We start from the raw sequence: 15,682 nt of genomic DNA on the forward strand, positions 1-15,682 counted from the left end.
ATTCAAATAAACTTTGAAAATTCATATCTTTTAAACCGTAACTCGGATGAAAATGTTTTCTATATGAAAGTTGCTCAGAACGACGAGACGAATCCGAATACGCAGTCCGTTCGTCCACCACACCTCCCTAACCTATCGAACTAGCAACTTTCCCCCTCCGGTCCGTCTGTCCGAAAACGTGAAACATCGGGAATACCTCCCGGGTGTTCCCCCCTTCACCGGTACCACCTACTGTCGCGTTAGGACACCCCTAGCACCGCTCATTGACATGTCACGCATCGTCATGCTTATGTTTGCTTTGTATTTACTGTTTCTTCCCCCTCTTCTCTCCGGTAGACTACGAGACCGACACTGCTGCTGCCCAGTTCGACTACGGAGTCGACGACCCCTCCTACTTGCCAGAGCAACCAGGCAAGCCCCCCCCCTTGATCACCAGATATCGCCTACTCTATTCTCTATACTGCTTGCATTAGAGTAGTTTAGCATGTTACTGCTTTTCGATATTCTATCCTGATGCATAGCCTATCCTTACTACTACTGTTGATACCTTTACCTGCAATCCTACATGCTTAGTATAGGATGCTAGATTTCCATCAGTGGCCCTACATTCTTGTCCGTCTGCTGTGCTATACTATCGGGCCGTGATCACCTGGGCGGTGATCACGGGTATATACTTATATACTACATACATGACACATGTGATGACTAAAGTCGGGTCGGCTCGTAGGAGTACCCGCAAGTGGATCTTTGTGGCGGAGCGACAGGGCAGGTTGAGACCGCCTAGGTGAGAGGTGGGCCTGACCCTGGTCGGCGTTCGCGGATACTTAACACGCTTAACGAGATCTTGGTATTTGATCTGAGTCTGGCCATTTGGTCTATACGCACTAACCATCTACGCGGGAGTAGTTATGGGTATCCCGGCGTCGTAGTATCAGCCGAAGCCTTCTTGACGTCAGCGACTGAGTGGCGCGCGCCGGATTGGACTGGAACGCCACTAGGCTAGGTCTGCTTCCGGCCGCGTACGCAACGTGCAGGTGTGCATAGGGCGATGGGCCCAGACCCCTGCGCGCATAGGGTTAGACCGGCGTGCTGACCTCTCTGTTGTGCTTAGGTGGGGCTGCGACGTGTTGATCTTACGAGGCCGGGCATGACCTAGGAAAGTGTGTCCGGCCAATTGGGATCGAGCGTGTTGGGTTATGTGGTGCACCCCTGCAGGGAAGTTTATCTATTCGAATAGCCGTGTCCCTCGGTAAAAGGACGACCCGGAGTTGTACCTTGAGCTTATGACAACTAGAACTGGATACTGAGTAAAATACACCCTTCCAAGTGCCAGATACAACCCGGTGATCGCTCTCTAACAGGGCGACGAGGAGGGGATCGCCGGGTAGGATTATGCTATACGATGCTACTTGGAGGAATTCAATCTATTCTCTTCTACATGCTGCAAGATGGAGATGTCCAGAAGCGTAGTCTTCGACAGGACTAGCTATCCCCCTCTTATTCTGGCAATCTGCAGTTCAGTCCACTGATATGCCCCTTTACACATATACTCATGCATATGTAGTGTAGCTCCTTGCTTGCGAGTACTTTGGATGAGTACTCACGGTTGCTTTTCTCCCTCTTTCCCCCTTTCTATACCGGATTGTCGCAACCAGATGCTGGAGTTCAGGAGCCAGACGCCACCGTCGACGACGACTCCCACGGCACTGGAGGTGCCTACTACTACGTGCAGGCCGCTGACGACGACCAGGAGTAGTTAGGAGGTCCCAGGCAGGAGGCCTTGCCTTTTCGATCGTTGCTACTTTTGTGCTAGCCTTCTTAAGGCAAAACTTGTTTAACTTATGTCTGTACTCAGATATTGTTGCTTCCGCTGACTCGTCTATGATCGAGCACTTGTATTCGAGCCCTCGAGGCCCCTGGCTTGTATTATGATGCTTGTATGACTTATTTATGTTGTAGAGTTGTGTTGTGATATCTTCCCGTGAGTCCCTGATCTTGGTCGTACACATTTGCGTGCATGATTAGTGTACGGTCAAATCGGGGGCGTCACATCAAGACACTGGAGCGATCAGCCGACTGCTGGATCGATGAGCTACCGGCCGTCCTCTGGAGCCTTCGGACCACGCCCAACAGATCAACCAGCTTTACGCCCTTCTTCCTCGTGTATGGTGCCGAGACCATCATCCCCACGGATATCGAGTTCGACTCGCCCCGGGTCACCATGTACACGGAGGCGGAAGGAAAAGAGGTGCGAGAAGACGACGTCGACCTGCTGGAAGAAGCCTAACTGCTAGCTTGCAGCCGGTCCGCAATCTACCAGCAGAGCCTGCGCCACTACCACAACAAGAAGGTCAAGCCGCGTTCTTTCCGCGAAGGCGACCTTCTGCTCCGCCTGATCTAGCGATCAGCCGGGCAGCACAAGCTCGCAGCACCTTGGGAAGGCCCCTTCATCATCATCAAGGCTGACGGTGTCCTGGACTAGGGGGTACTCACCATGTCGTCTCCCGATCAGGTGGATCGGGCCGAGGACCCCCATGGCGGTTTACTCATGGGCCACTTCGGGAAGCCCATGCCGCATACAAGGAGTATTCCACAAGACTTGATGATCAAGACCAGGACTCCTCTCCACCAATGTATTCGACTAGGACTCTTGTTATCCTAGGCCTCTGGTACATTATATAAGCCGAGGCCAGGCTAGTCGATAGAGATAGGCTAGATCATTATGACATTAATCATCATACCCCTAGGGTCTAGACCACAACATATGATCTCCGGATAGATCAACTCTTGTAATCTCTATATTCATCAAGATCAATCAAGCAGGAAGTAGGGTATTACCTCCATTAAGAGGGCCCGAACCTGGGTAAACACCGTGTCCCCAGTCTCCTATTACCATCGACCTTAGACGCATAGTTTGGGACCCCCTACCCGAGATTTGCCGGTTTTGACACCGACAATGGTGCTTTCATTGAGAGTTCCGCTGTGTGATCGACAAAGGATCAATGGCTCGCCTGTAGACCAACTGCGACATCGGCATCTTCGTCGCCGGCTAGACTCAGGGGTGGAGCCAGAAAATTTGGCCATTGGGTTCACTCCATGACTAGATGTGAGAACTCGGTACTAGTATGTGAAGTGTGAAGTCTAAGTTTAAATTAGCTTACTACAAAATTATAGCACCCAAAAATAGTATAATGAATAGAAATATGGTATCACATATCACACATCGTGTTGCATTAAAAACTAAAGAGTCCAAGACATACCGGTTCAAAAAAATTACAAAATCATTTGTTTACATAAATAACTTTGTAGCTTAAGATGTAGCTTCTCATCTTCCTGGCACATTGAAAAATGACAAGTTAGTTTGATAAGTTTAGATTAAGTATTATAAAGCAAAAGAATCTTGTAAAGGTACTCACATTTTAGAGTGTCCCCTTTCAATCTTTCATCGCCTTAAAAATATTAAGTACTACATCATTGGTAACGGTGGAAAATATATCTTTCTCGACATAGCAAATTAGGCAATCGCTCATGAACTGATCACCCATTTTGTAGCGCAATTTTTTCTTGACAACATTCATAGCTGAAAAGCATCTCTCCACTGATGCTGTGGCAAATGGCAATATCAATACTAGCTTTAAAAGATGATAGACCAAAGGAAACGTAACATGCTTATTTGTTTGCACCATTAATTTAGCAAGATCAGCAATTCCGTCCAAATTGGCAAACCTTTCATCTGCTCGCATATTGTCAATGTAAGTGCGAAGTTCAGGACCAAGATCATCCATTTTTCTTGAATCAAAGTCATCCGGATAAAAATCAGCTAGCTTCACTAAGTTGTCCAAATTGAAAGCAGCAAAAGAGTCTTTGGGGTTGAAAGAAGCCATGTGCCCAAGCAATGCAGAATTTACCTCATTGAAGCGGTCATCAAACTCTTGAAGCTGCCAATCAATAACAGAATTAAGACACTCAGTTCGGTAATGTTGAAGGTTTGTCTTATTGGTTTTTTGCCGTGGTTTGTGCCGATTAACATATTGCTTCTGCATATTTGCATTCTCAATGTGATGCTCTTCACAAAATGAATATGCCTTCTCAAGAAGTGAGTCCCATCCATTATCCCTTAGTTCTTGCAGCTCATTTCTTGTTGACTTCACACATGAGATGGCATTCAAGATGTCTTGATCCTTCCTTTGTAAAGACTGCGACAAAGTATTTACATTTCCCAATATATGCAACATCATGTGCAAATAGAAAACAAAATCAAAGGTCTCAAAATATGCTACAAGACCACGTGCCTGACATTTCTTATCACTTTTGCCTTCCTTCTCAACATATTTCAGAACAGACATAACTGATGGGAACAATTTCAATAGACTTGAAAGGGTCCTGTAGGGTGAGCCCCAACGTGTGTCACCGGCTCTTTGAAGAGTTTGTTCCTGATTTAACCCTGTGCCAGTGGTAATCTGCCCATAGCCTATGGCTTTTATTACCTCCTCTCGATGTTTCTCTCCAATCATATCCTTTCTTTTGCAAGAAGCTCCAACCACATTGAATAAAATGGAGATCATATAGAAAAAATCCACAACATCGTCATGCCACTTTGATACTGCCACAATAACCAACTAGAGCTGGTGAGCAAAACAATGCACATAATATGCTGACTTATTCTCTTGCATAATCTTTGCTTTCAAGCCATTAAACTCACTTCGCATGTTGCTAGCCCCATCATAACATTGGCCTCTGACCTGGTTTATGCTTAATCCAATTTTCATGAATAATTTTTGAAGAGTGGCCTTGAGACAAGTTACTGATGTTTCCTTCACATGTTCAATTCCAACTAACCGTTCAATGATAAATCCACGCTTGCTAAGATATCTCAAAACAACTGCCATTTGCTCTTTGTCAGACACATCAGCACCCTCATCAATCAACAAACTGAATACGTCACCTCCAATTTCTTCAATAATAGAATCTAAAGTTATCTGCACAAAAGATAATTAACTCATTAGACAACATTTTTTACTTGTAAGAAAACATAAATAATAGGCACTAAAATTTAATGTTACCTTTGCAAAATAATTTGCAATTTCCTTTTGAATATCTCCACATACCCACTTACAGTTTTTTGGAGCATTCTTAAGAACTACATTCCGTATAGCTTCATTTCGGTTTGCCAAAGTATCTACCAACTCTTGAAAATTTCCCTTATTTTGTGACTCCTCTGATTCGTCATGGCCTCGGAATGCTAAGCCTTGATGCAACAAGTATCTCACCGAATCAATGGAAGCATTATGCCGGATTCGATTTTGCTTTTTGGTAAGATCAGTGTGGTTATCCATAGCAACATGAATTGACTGTTCTAGATTCATAAAAGCATCACATCTTTTTACTGCCACATTATGAAAGCTATTAACATTACCCTTACCCTCATGAGTATCAAGTATGCTTTTCTTGTTCCAATCGTTCCAACCGTTAATAGCAAATGCATCACTCCCGACTTATCCTTCATTGTAATCTCTGAAAAGGTAGCAGCACAAACAGAAGGCCTTATGCACTTTGTCACTATACTCAAGCCAACGACCATAATCATTAAATCAATCTGGATTAAATCTCCGTTGAGTATCTCCAATATCCCTCTGCGGGTAAACAAAATTAGACGGTGGCCTGTAAGGTCCCCTCGTTAAATATATGTGCCTAATCTCATCTTGCTTCTTTGGATTTCTTGTGTACTCTGAAATTCTCTTCCGATCAGCCGGATCATAAGGCAACTCATCTAAGTTAATTTCTGTATGAATAGTAGCCTTCGGAAGACTAGCTGCAGTACTATTTGATGCACTTAGCCTACGTCTAATGGGTGACCTTGATGTGCCTGCATCATTCTCTCGATCTGGTGACCGAGTTTTCTTCGAAAAATACCGCTGCATAGCCTAGATCAATGAAAGTCCATGGAGATTTTTTTTAAAATAGGGCAAAAAATCACTATTGCACTGGGCAATTAGGCTACAACTGTTGAGATGAGGCAATTAGAACATACATAAGAGAGATAAGATGAGGCCATGTAATCTAATTGCCTCAAATTTTAGGGTACAACTGTTGCCACTGTAGATCTGCTTGCGGCCGCCCGAGAGGCAACGTCTCCGTCGCGACGAGGCAGCAGGAACACGAACAGACGAGAGATCTGATGCGAATTGGAAAAGGAAAAGAAGACGAGGCGTGCGGCCGCATAGGTGACTAATCACGGTGATTAATTACGGCAAGGAGTCCAGGACTTCTGGTGGGCTGTTCACTTTTGGGCCCTTTGTTTAGTCGCTCATGTGACAACCTTTCGTTGATGGGTTCAGTCACAATTTTTTATTGGGTTCACCTCAACTAAGCATGCACCTACATGCACGTACGGAGCAAAATCCGCTGGGTTCATTTGAACCCAACCCTTGTACGCTGGCTCCGCCGCTGGCTAGACTGGTCACCTCGGCTTGATCGAGGACTGTGCCCTGCCTCCGATCGTCATGTTCGGACAAGGGCCTCCATCAAACATCAACTCCGATATCTATCATGATCATGGAGGAATCATCTTTGGAGCTCGGGGGCTCAACGTCAACATTGTCCTCGGGCGACCGTGCTGTTTTTCCGGACAGCGAACTTGTATTCGCCGCCACCGCCTCCTCGAGTGTCATTTTAACGATTTCTTTGGTGGAATTGTGCGTAACTGAGTCTACAACAACCCTGAAAAATTTCGTCGAGTTCCGATGGAGGAATCTCTGGCAATATACGATATACCGAAGCCCTGTCAAATCTAGACGGGAATCCGGATGAGTTTGGAGCGTGGTGTCCAGCATCTAGCCCGGACGTCCTTTGGAAGATCCAACCGTTGATCGGCTACGGAATTCCTATATCTACCACCCCTCCAAATTTCAGCTCGATCTGACAGTCCAAACTCCGGGAACCTTCCGATTAGTGCATCACTTTTCGGATCTTTTTTCTGCGCAAATACGAATCCGATCTGAATTCGTGTTGCTTCATGAATGGGATATTGGACAACCTTTTTGGAAGAATCTCTTTCTAGGGTATTGTGTTTCATTTCCGAACACATGCTCACAAATTTTGCTCCTTTTCGGAGGTAACCTTCAGTGTCGCGCTGGTGTCAAACCAGTCCGGCAACATTACTCCACGGCCGCCAACCTGCGCCAGACGGATCGTCGCTTCGTCGAGCCGAGCCCAGCCTTGTCGGATCATCAGCTCGACAAGCCGAACAAGAGTTCGGCATCGTGAAGACTAAATTATCACCAACACCTTCACCCCACGGATTGCACGGGTCAGGCGTGCCGACATCACCACTCGGTCTCTTCATCAATCCGGCTTTGACCGCGTCACAAGTTATGGCCAGCGTCGGCATGGCCGCACAGTTGCTTCTTCAAGCTGATGTCCATCACGCCGAACTGCTTCAACACCTCGGCTGACATGGCAGCTGCAACGTCTCCTTACCGACCCACTCCATTACCTCGGCCTAGACCGGGGGCTTCTCCATCTCTTCATCAACCCACTCTGGAGACTTCGGCGTCACCGGCCGACCAGCTTCGTCATGTTAGCCGGACCGGGGTCTTTGCCTTGGCGAGCCAACCTTTCCCAGCATCGCCATGCCGTCGCTTCATAGCCCATCAGGCAATGGGGGTGCGGATCGAGTCACAATTTTGGGAGTAACCTTTCTTCATATTGCTACAACAAATAAACCAGGTGCTATTAATCCTAGTAACTTTTTCTTGCTTGGGTTTATTTTTCCCGAGGAATTATTACTCTAGTTTGTTCCATCATCTGTACACAGGTCGGTCAAATGGTGGCCGCATTAACGACGGTCGCGTGGTGGTTCGGTCAGTTTCCGTATACAGTTCGGCGAACGCCGCACCCGGAACTCAGACCGGCCTGCAAATTCTAGCTTTGTCACGCCTTCACCGCGTCACGCCGACGCCCTGCATCGACATTGACTTCGGCGCCAGGCCACATCTCTTTAAATAAATTATTTTTGCGTAAAGCAATTATGGAAGGATTATATATATATTTATATTATTATTTTTTGGACCGCACTGTTTTATGTGTGCAGGTAATCGATTTTGACTGCGTTATGCGGTCACTTCGGCATCACCAGCCAACCCGCATTAGACTTTGGCATCCGCCGATCACAGCTTCGCCATGTTAACTGGACCGAGAACTTCATCTCGCCACATCGGCCGCGCGGCGTCGTCGCCTCGTCAAACTGATGTCCACCATGCCGAATAGGTCGACTGGCGTGGGGGCTTCATTATCACCTTGCCGACCAACTCCGCCAGCTCGGCTAGACTGGGGGCTTCACCTTACCACATCGGCCGAGCCGTGTCACTACTCCGGAGTGCCGAACTCCTTGCTCGGACACCTCGGGCTTGGGGGCTGGGACCTTGGGCAAGCCGAGGACTGCGAACCTTGTCGGATCTGTCACAGATCAATGGGCGTCTTCATCCCGCCACAAGCCCGAATCGCGTCATCAACACCGAGCACATTAACCAGCTAAGACACTTTCATGCTCAAATACTTTCAGTTTTAAATTTATTCGGTTCGACCAAGCATTATACTTTCTTGGCAAAAAGTTGTTTGTGAAAAACTTCCTTGTCAAAACTTTATTTGTGACACACAAATTCAAATACCCCGTTTACTTGGGGGCTTCCTTTATGAAGCCTTTCCTCTTGCATATGATTATACTTGTATGGCTTCGTTTCTTGTTCGTGTATTACGCCACAATATGCACCATGTTGACTTAAGTGTTCCGCAAGCTGGGTTGCTTTGCTCCTATGTTTACCCCTACGTTCCTGATTGTTCGGTTAGGGAGTAAAGGGAGCACCTCTGCGATTGTCATGATCGGGTCATCCGAGCTCGGACCTCAGACTGGGTGAAGCCGAAAGCTAGCGCTCTTATTATTTTCAATCATGGTCAGCACATAACGGAACTCATGTGTACAAAAAATCTATTCCACAAGTCTCATAATAATAATGAGCAACCGAAGAAAGGTATCGGTGGGGGTACTATTTTCTTCGAAGATGCTTCTTACACTTCGTCAGTAATATAGCATAAGTTCCCTGAGCGCGCTTTGTCTGTTACAGCCTTATGGCCCGATTGCCTGGTTATCGGAAACACCGTCGATATTCTCGACAGGTGGAGTACATAACACTTTTCGGCCCTTGACCGAAGAGGGAGAAGCCGACGGTCAGTTAAGACGGGTTTAAAGTTCAGGTGAACACAGATATGATATAAATACTTCGGTACATACAATCATTATACATCAAATTCTTTTACCCAAGTCACTTGGGGGCTCTTAAATTAGTATGAGCCATTTTATAGTAAATGTGTTTTCTTCTTGGTCGTTGCGAAGTCTTTTTCTACCGCTCCTTTTTCGACTCGAGTGTATGATCAATAGCCAGATAGCCTATCTCCTCTCTAAAAGCCGCTCGAGTTTAGATCGCTAAACTGGCCTCGGAGAAGTACTCCGCCTTCGGGATAAGGAGCTTGAAGCTGTAGGCTGACCCACTTGAAAGTCTTGAGATCGGATGTGTCATGTTAAAGCACGACAGAAGCACATTTTTTTCTCTTTTTTCTCCAATTTTCGGATTGGCACCAAACACTTGCTAGTTCGGACGACAAGTTTTTACTGAAGTTTGTGGCTATGTTAAATGATGGGCCGTTCATAACATTGGCAGAAGTGTTTACGGCTTGACCTCGGCTGTCGCCGAACACTAACTGGGGGCTCGTAGCTAGCTTCGCCAGTTTAAAGCTCCTATGACTAAGTGAAAGTTATAAAGCCCGCATATCTGATTGCCTCGTTTCCGATAACACAACCGCCTTCGGGCACCGAGACGTCAGCTAAGGGTTGTCTTGTTATTACGGAAACACCCTGCGTAGTATCTACAAAGGAGTAGAAGTCGACGATGGGCCACTTTCAACTGATAAACGGTCGCAGGGGAGTCAAAATAAGTATATATCATCAGCGTTTGTATTCATTATACAAGTGTTGCCTTCTGTAATTATCGTTATATAAAGCCATAAATATGCATCAATTTGACTTAAGATTTTGGCCAAGCTGGGTTGCCTGGCTCCTGTGCTTACCCCTACCTTCCCGATTGTTCGGCTAGGCGGTAAAGGGAGCACCTCTGTGATTGTTACTACCGGGTCATCCGAGTTAGTACCTCAGACTGGGTGAAGCCGAAAGCTAGTAATCTTAAAGGATATAATTGGTCGGCAATGACGGAAGTGAAAATTTTGGTTCATTAATACCATAGAGTTCGGAAACTTTCCCCGAACTAAATCCTCAATATTCTCCTCCCACATTGGTCGGATCGGAGGTGAGGTTTCATGATCATGGTCGGCATGACAACCCAAAGAAAGGAACCGATAGTGGGACTATTTTCTTTGGAAGATGTTTCTTACGTTAAAACGTAATGTAAAATATCTCGGGGTAGATCAACTCTTGTAATCTCTATATTCATCAAGATCAATCAAGCAGGAAGTAGGGTATTACCTCCATTAAGAGGGCCCGAACCTGGGTAAACACCGTGTCCCCTGTCTCCTATTACCATCGACCTTAGACGCATAGTTCGGGCCCCCTACCCGGGATCTGCCAGTTTTGACACCGACAAAGGCCCTGGGCAACGATTCGTACTACCTCATCGACGCCCAAAAGCCCAGGGCAAGCAAGCGCTGCACAGCCGGTGAAGAGACGGAGTGGCCATGGAACGCAAATCTGCTCCGCCCGTTTTACAGTTGATTCGAGCGTATGTACCACGCCAACTTTTGTATTAAGTAAAAGACCTCAGGTCCCCCGAGGTGCACTCGGGGGCTACCTTTTTATCTACAAGTTAAGCTTATGCCATGCTTTGAGTTTTTTCTATTCTTGCCCTGTCCGGGTTCCGGTCAGCCGGCCCGGGGGCTTGCCGCCTTGGCCTAAGTTTGCCCCAGCCGGAGCCGACTAGTAGTGTGCCGATGCCAAAGCCCTCTCTTTGCTCCAAGTCACAGCTCGCAGCGCACTGTCCGACTGGCGAGAGGTAAGGATGGCAATTTTACCCATGGGTACGGGTACCCGCGGGTACCGTACTCGCATGGGCAGGGTATGGGCACACTTTTATACCCACACGTAGTACCCATATCCTACCCATTAAGTCATGGGTAGGGTACGCGTATAGTCTTGTACCCACGGGTATACCCATACCCTGCCCGTTTGTGAACTAATGTTATGTAGTCGTCTTCATTAGTTTGTCATGTAACTCGTCTACTCCTATTGACTTAAGAGTATGTTGTGATTTCTAAATTTTGATATTGGTTATTACTCATCTATCTGTTATTGCGCTGAGATAATTGATTTTTTTGTTAAATGGGCTACCAATGAGCGTAAAATTGTGAACAACTTGTGTACTATTTGTTCTACCCGCTGGGTACCCAATGGTACGGGTACCCGTCGGGTATGGGTATGGGTAAAGTTTCATACCCATGGGTACGGGTATGGGTAGAATTTTGTACCCACTGACTATACGGGTATGGGTATGGTATTGCTCTACCCTGCCCATACCCTAGCCATTGCCATCCTTAGCGAGAGCCAAAGGCCGGCAACGCTGTCCACACGAAAACCGACTAAGGAAAACGCCAACTTAGGCCTAGCCGGCTTCTCGCCTCCCTCGTCCGGCTGCTCAGCAGCCGACTGGCCAGCTTCTCGCTCGATTAGCTACGCTCTACGCGGCTGAAGTAACTTGCCCGTTCTACAAACAACCAGGTCCCTGGCCCGGCCACAGACCGCAGAGCGGTTGTCCGGCTGGCAGGAAGGCGGCCAAAGGAACGCGGCAAGCCAAAAAGAGAAAAGCAAATTCAAGGTAGAACCCGGCAACACATGCAATAATGTGGGGATTTAAACTTTCTACATTGCAAAAGGCCCAAGGCCAGCATTCATCAAGTTTAAACATACACCCCCAGTGGGTGGAACTGCGCATAATTAACATTGTTTCTCAAGCACAAAGAAAGAAAAAACTCGAAAGTAGATAAACATGCCGCCTAGGCAGTCGGCTCCTCGGGCTGAACGGCTTGGTCGGCAGCAGGAGTAGCTCCGGCTGGTGGGGCCTCCGGCTGCTGGGGATCGGCCTAGCTGTCGGCAGCGGCTGATGTAGTCTCCGGCAGGTCGCCAGTCGGTGCTGGGTCAGGTCGATTCCGGCTGGTCGCTCCGCCGTCTGGAGCAACCTAGCTGTCGTCCTCGTCACCTTCATCGCTGGAGGCGATCTCCTCCACCGAGTCCTCCCCGTCCGACAGGTCCAGGCCGAACCAGGAGGGGGGAACGACGGTGCCGTCATCTGCCCGCTCTGGGAAGAAGACGTCGACGTTAGCGTAGTCGGCAAGGGCAGATGCCCGAATGGCGATGTTCTCGCTCTCTGCCGCCAGCTCCGGCAGCGCCTCCTGGCGGAAGGTCGTCAGCTGCGACATGATCACGCTAGGGTACTAGGCCCTGAGGAGTTCTAGAGCCTTGGCGGCGCCAGCTCGTGCGGCAGAGATCTTCCAGGCGTCAAGCCGCTGGACCGCCACCTCCAGCCAGTCGGCCGTCCGACCGGGAGTCCATGGAATCGGACTACCCGGCCATAGGGCCTCCAAGACCTGAGACCCGGCGCGCTGAAGCCGGCGCAGCATACGGCGTGTCGGCTCAAGGCGCATCCGGACGGCCATGAGTTTCTCACCCACGGTCCGAGGCCGGTCCCAAGGAATCTCCTTGCCTTCACGTCGGCCCGCTTCGCGCTCAGCCTCGATGGCCATGCAGACGCCAACGAAGTGGCCCGGGAGGTACTCTGTGCAAAAGAAGACAACAATGTTAGAAGCCGGCCCTCGACAGTAGTCGGCGGAGAGAAGCCGGAACAGAAGGGAAGAGGACTCGCCGTCGAGCATATCCTCGATCACGGAGTAGCCGCCATCAAGGAGCCTCTCCCTCTTGATCCAGCCCGCGCGCTCGGTCTCAAACTCGGCCTTGAGCTCCGCCTCGTCCGCCTCTAGCTTCTTAACCTGCTCCATGTGCTGCACGGCCTGCTCCGCCAGCTCCTTCTCCAGTCGATCGCGCTTGGAGGCCGCCTGATCGCGTTCCTGCCTCATGATCGGGAGTTGGCCCTTAAGTTTGGCCACACGCTGGACCAGCTGGGCATGCCGCTACAAAGAGAAGAACAAGCAGGCGACATCAACTGCCTACCTGAACAAAAATAAAAACAAGCCGCCGGAGAAGATCCGGCCCGACTGCTCAGCAGTCGCCCGAATCTCGGGGGCTACACCTAGTGGGTGCGCTGGCGCGCCCCCACTGAAGGATGGCATACTTACTTTGGCTCCGAGCCAGCTCGGAAGTCTGGGTGGCGAGCGTCCGCTTCCGCGCGTTGTACGCGACCACCCGCATGTTGTGGAGGTCCTGCGACAGCAACTAACATTTCAACAAATGAACAGAACGCCTTGGAGTTAAAACCCGCCTGCTCAGCAGCCGGCTCGGAACTCGGGGGCTACACCCACTGGGTGCGCTGGCGCGCCCCACGGAAAACTACAAGAAAAAGAAGGGAAAAGAAGATTTGCATACCCAGACGGCCAACCGCGTCGCCAGCATGTCATCCCTCGCCTTCAGAATGGAGGCGTTCTGGGCAAGGAACCAGTCCTCCATCTCCCGCACCGCCAAGTTCAAGGCGGCGGGGTCGGCTTCCTCCACTCGGATCGAGGAGACGGCTCCCGTGGTCCCAGCGCCGGCCCTCCACGAGCTCGAGGACGCGTTGTCCACCTGCTGCACTGGCGCCGACGCCGCCCGTACCGCACGCTGGTGCACAAGAGTGCGCACCACCAAGTCCCGACCTGCCGTCTGGCCGGTGGCGGCTGGTGGAGCCTCCAGCTGGGCAGGCTCACTGCCTCCCCGTCCACCACCAGCCGGCTCATGCTGGACCCCCTCCACCTCAGGAATGACGGTGTCGGGGACCACCGGCTCCGACGCCGGCTGATCAGTCCCGGCCGCTCCAGGCGGCGCCTGGTTCTCGGGCGCCTGCACCTCCGGACAGTCGAGGGGGATGGTCTCTGGGACCTGGCCACCGACCAGATCCGCCATGACCCTGGCGTCGGCGTCCACCTATGCCTTGGCTGCAGCCTCCGCCTGGGCCTTCCTCGCCACCCCTGCCTCCGCCTCCGCTGCAGCCCAGGCCTCCGCCTGCGCGTCGGCCAGCGCCTTGCCCGCAGCCTCCTGCGCCTCCCGGAGGGCAGCTGAGGGAGTCCTGGATTATGGGGTCCCCGGGCATCCAGGCTATGTGACATGGGTCAGACTGATGGGCCGTGAAGATACAAGATGGAAGGCCTTCCCCCGTGTCTGAATGGGACTCTCCTTTGCGTGATTGGCAAGCTTGGCGACTGGATGTATAGTTTCCTTTCTCTGTAAACTGACTATGTACAACCCTAGGCCCCTCCAGTGTCTATATAAACTGGAGGGTTTAGTCCGTAGAGGCTATCACAAAATTATATAGGCTAGACATCTAGGGTTTAGCCATTACGATCTCGAGGTAGATCAACTCTTGTAAACCCTATACTCATCAAAGTCAATCAAGCAGGAAGTAGGGTATTACCTCCATTAAGAGGGCCCGAACCTGGGTAAACATCGTGTCCCTTGTCTCCTGTTACCTTCGATCCTCAGACGCACAGTTCGGGACCCCCTACCCGAGATCAGCCGGTTTTGACACCGACATTGGTGCTTTCATTGAGAGTTCCACTGTGCTGTCAACAGAAGGTTCGATGGCTCGTTTGATCATCTACAACGATGGTATTTTGGGGGAGACTTTTCTTCCCGGTCAAATTTTCGTATTCGGCGACTTCGTGTTGCGTGCCAACTCGATTGGCCACCTTGAGCAGATCGACAGCTACGCCCCTGGTCACCAGATCAGTTTTGGAAATCTGAATTATGTTGATGATATCCGAGGAGACTTGATCTTCGAAGGGTTCGCGGCCCCGACCACCGCTCTGGCCTTAGATCCGGAGTAAACTACTAGGTCCGAGGATGGGAGTTTAGAGCCCACCGGACTCTCCGCAATTATGGAGCTCGCTATAGCAGATCTGGAGGGAACCACGTCATCGGCAAGCCCGCAGTCGGACCGGGCTCCCCCTGTCAAGGGAAAGCCGGATTCGCCCCCGGATACCAGCTCCGAACTCTCGAGGTCCACGTCAGATGAGCATGGCCAGGAGGCTTCTGCCCCGCCTAGCTCCATGGACTCTCGCTCCCCCGTCCAAACCTCGCACTTAAACGAGGCTCTGGACCTAATGCGATCCCTTGCCATTACAGCGGAATCACTTCCGAATTATGCCTAGCCCGGACTAGGGGCTGAGAGCAGGGAATTTTACGTCCCACCCACCACGCACTTCATAGCCACTATTGAAGACCTAACCGACATGCTAGATTAGGAATCCGAAGACATCGACGGTATGGACGACGATGCCGGAGATAAACAAGGCCAAGACCCGCCGTTTACAGGGTGCTGGACAGCCACCTCCTCATATGAAGTGTATATGGTGGGCACACCTAAAGAGGATGACGACGAAGGCAGGAAGGATCCGATCCAGGACAAGCCCGTTGAGGCACCACCAAAACGACGACGTCAGCGACGCCGCTCTAAATCCCGTCGCGCAAAGGAAACCA

General features: G+C 49.9%; 1 protein-coding gene across 1 annotated transcript; it reads right to left on the reverse strand.

The window, feature by feature from the left end:
• Positions 1-3,537: 3,537 nt before the first annotated feature.
• On the reverse strand, positions 3,538-7,633 carry LOC109766638 (uncharacterized). Its single transcript, XM_073506471.1, has 5 exons — positions 7,616-7,633; positions 4,743-4,979; positions 4,029-4,196; positions 3,727-3,938; positions 3,538-3,604 (listed from the first exon to the last, which is right to left on the reverse strand). Exons 1-5 carry the CDS (start codon positions 7,631-7,633, stop codon positions 3,538-3,540), a joined length of 702 nt encoding a protein of 233 aa, XP_073362572.1.
• Between the last annotated feature and the right edge of the window lie 8,049 nt (positions 7,634-15,682).

Source organism: Aegilops tauschii, chromosome 1 (genome assembly GCF_002575655.3).
Source record: "Aegilops tauschii subsp. strangulata cultivar AL8/78 chromosome 1, Aet v6.0, whole genome shotgun sequence".
Classification (NCBI taxonomy): Eukaryota; Viridiplantae; Streptophyta; class Magnoliopsida; order Poales; family Poaceae; genus Aegilops; species Aegilops tauschii.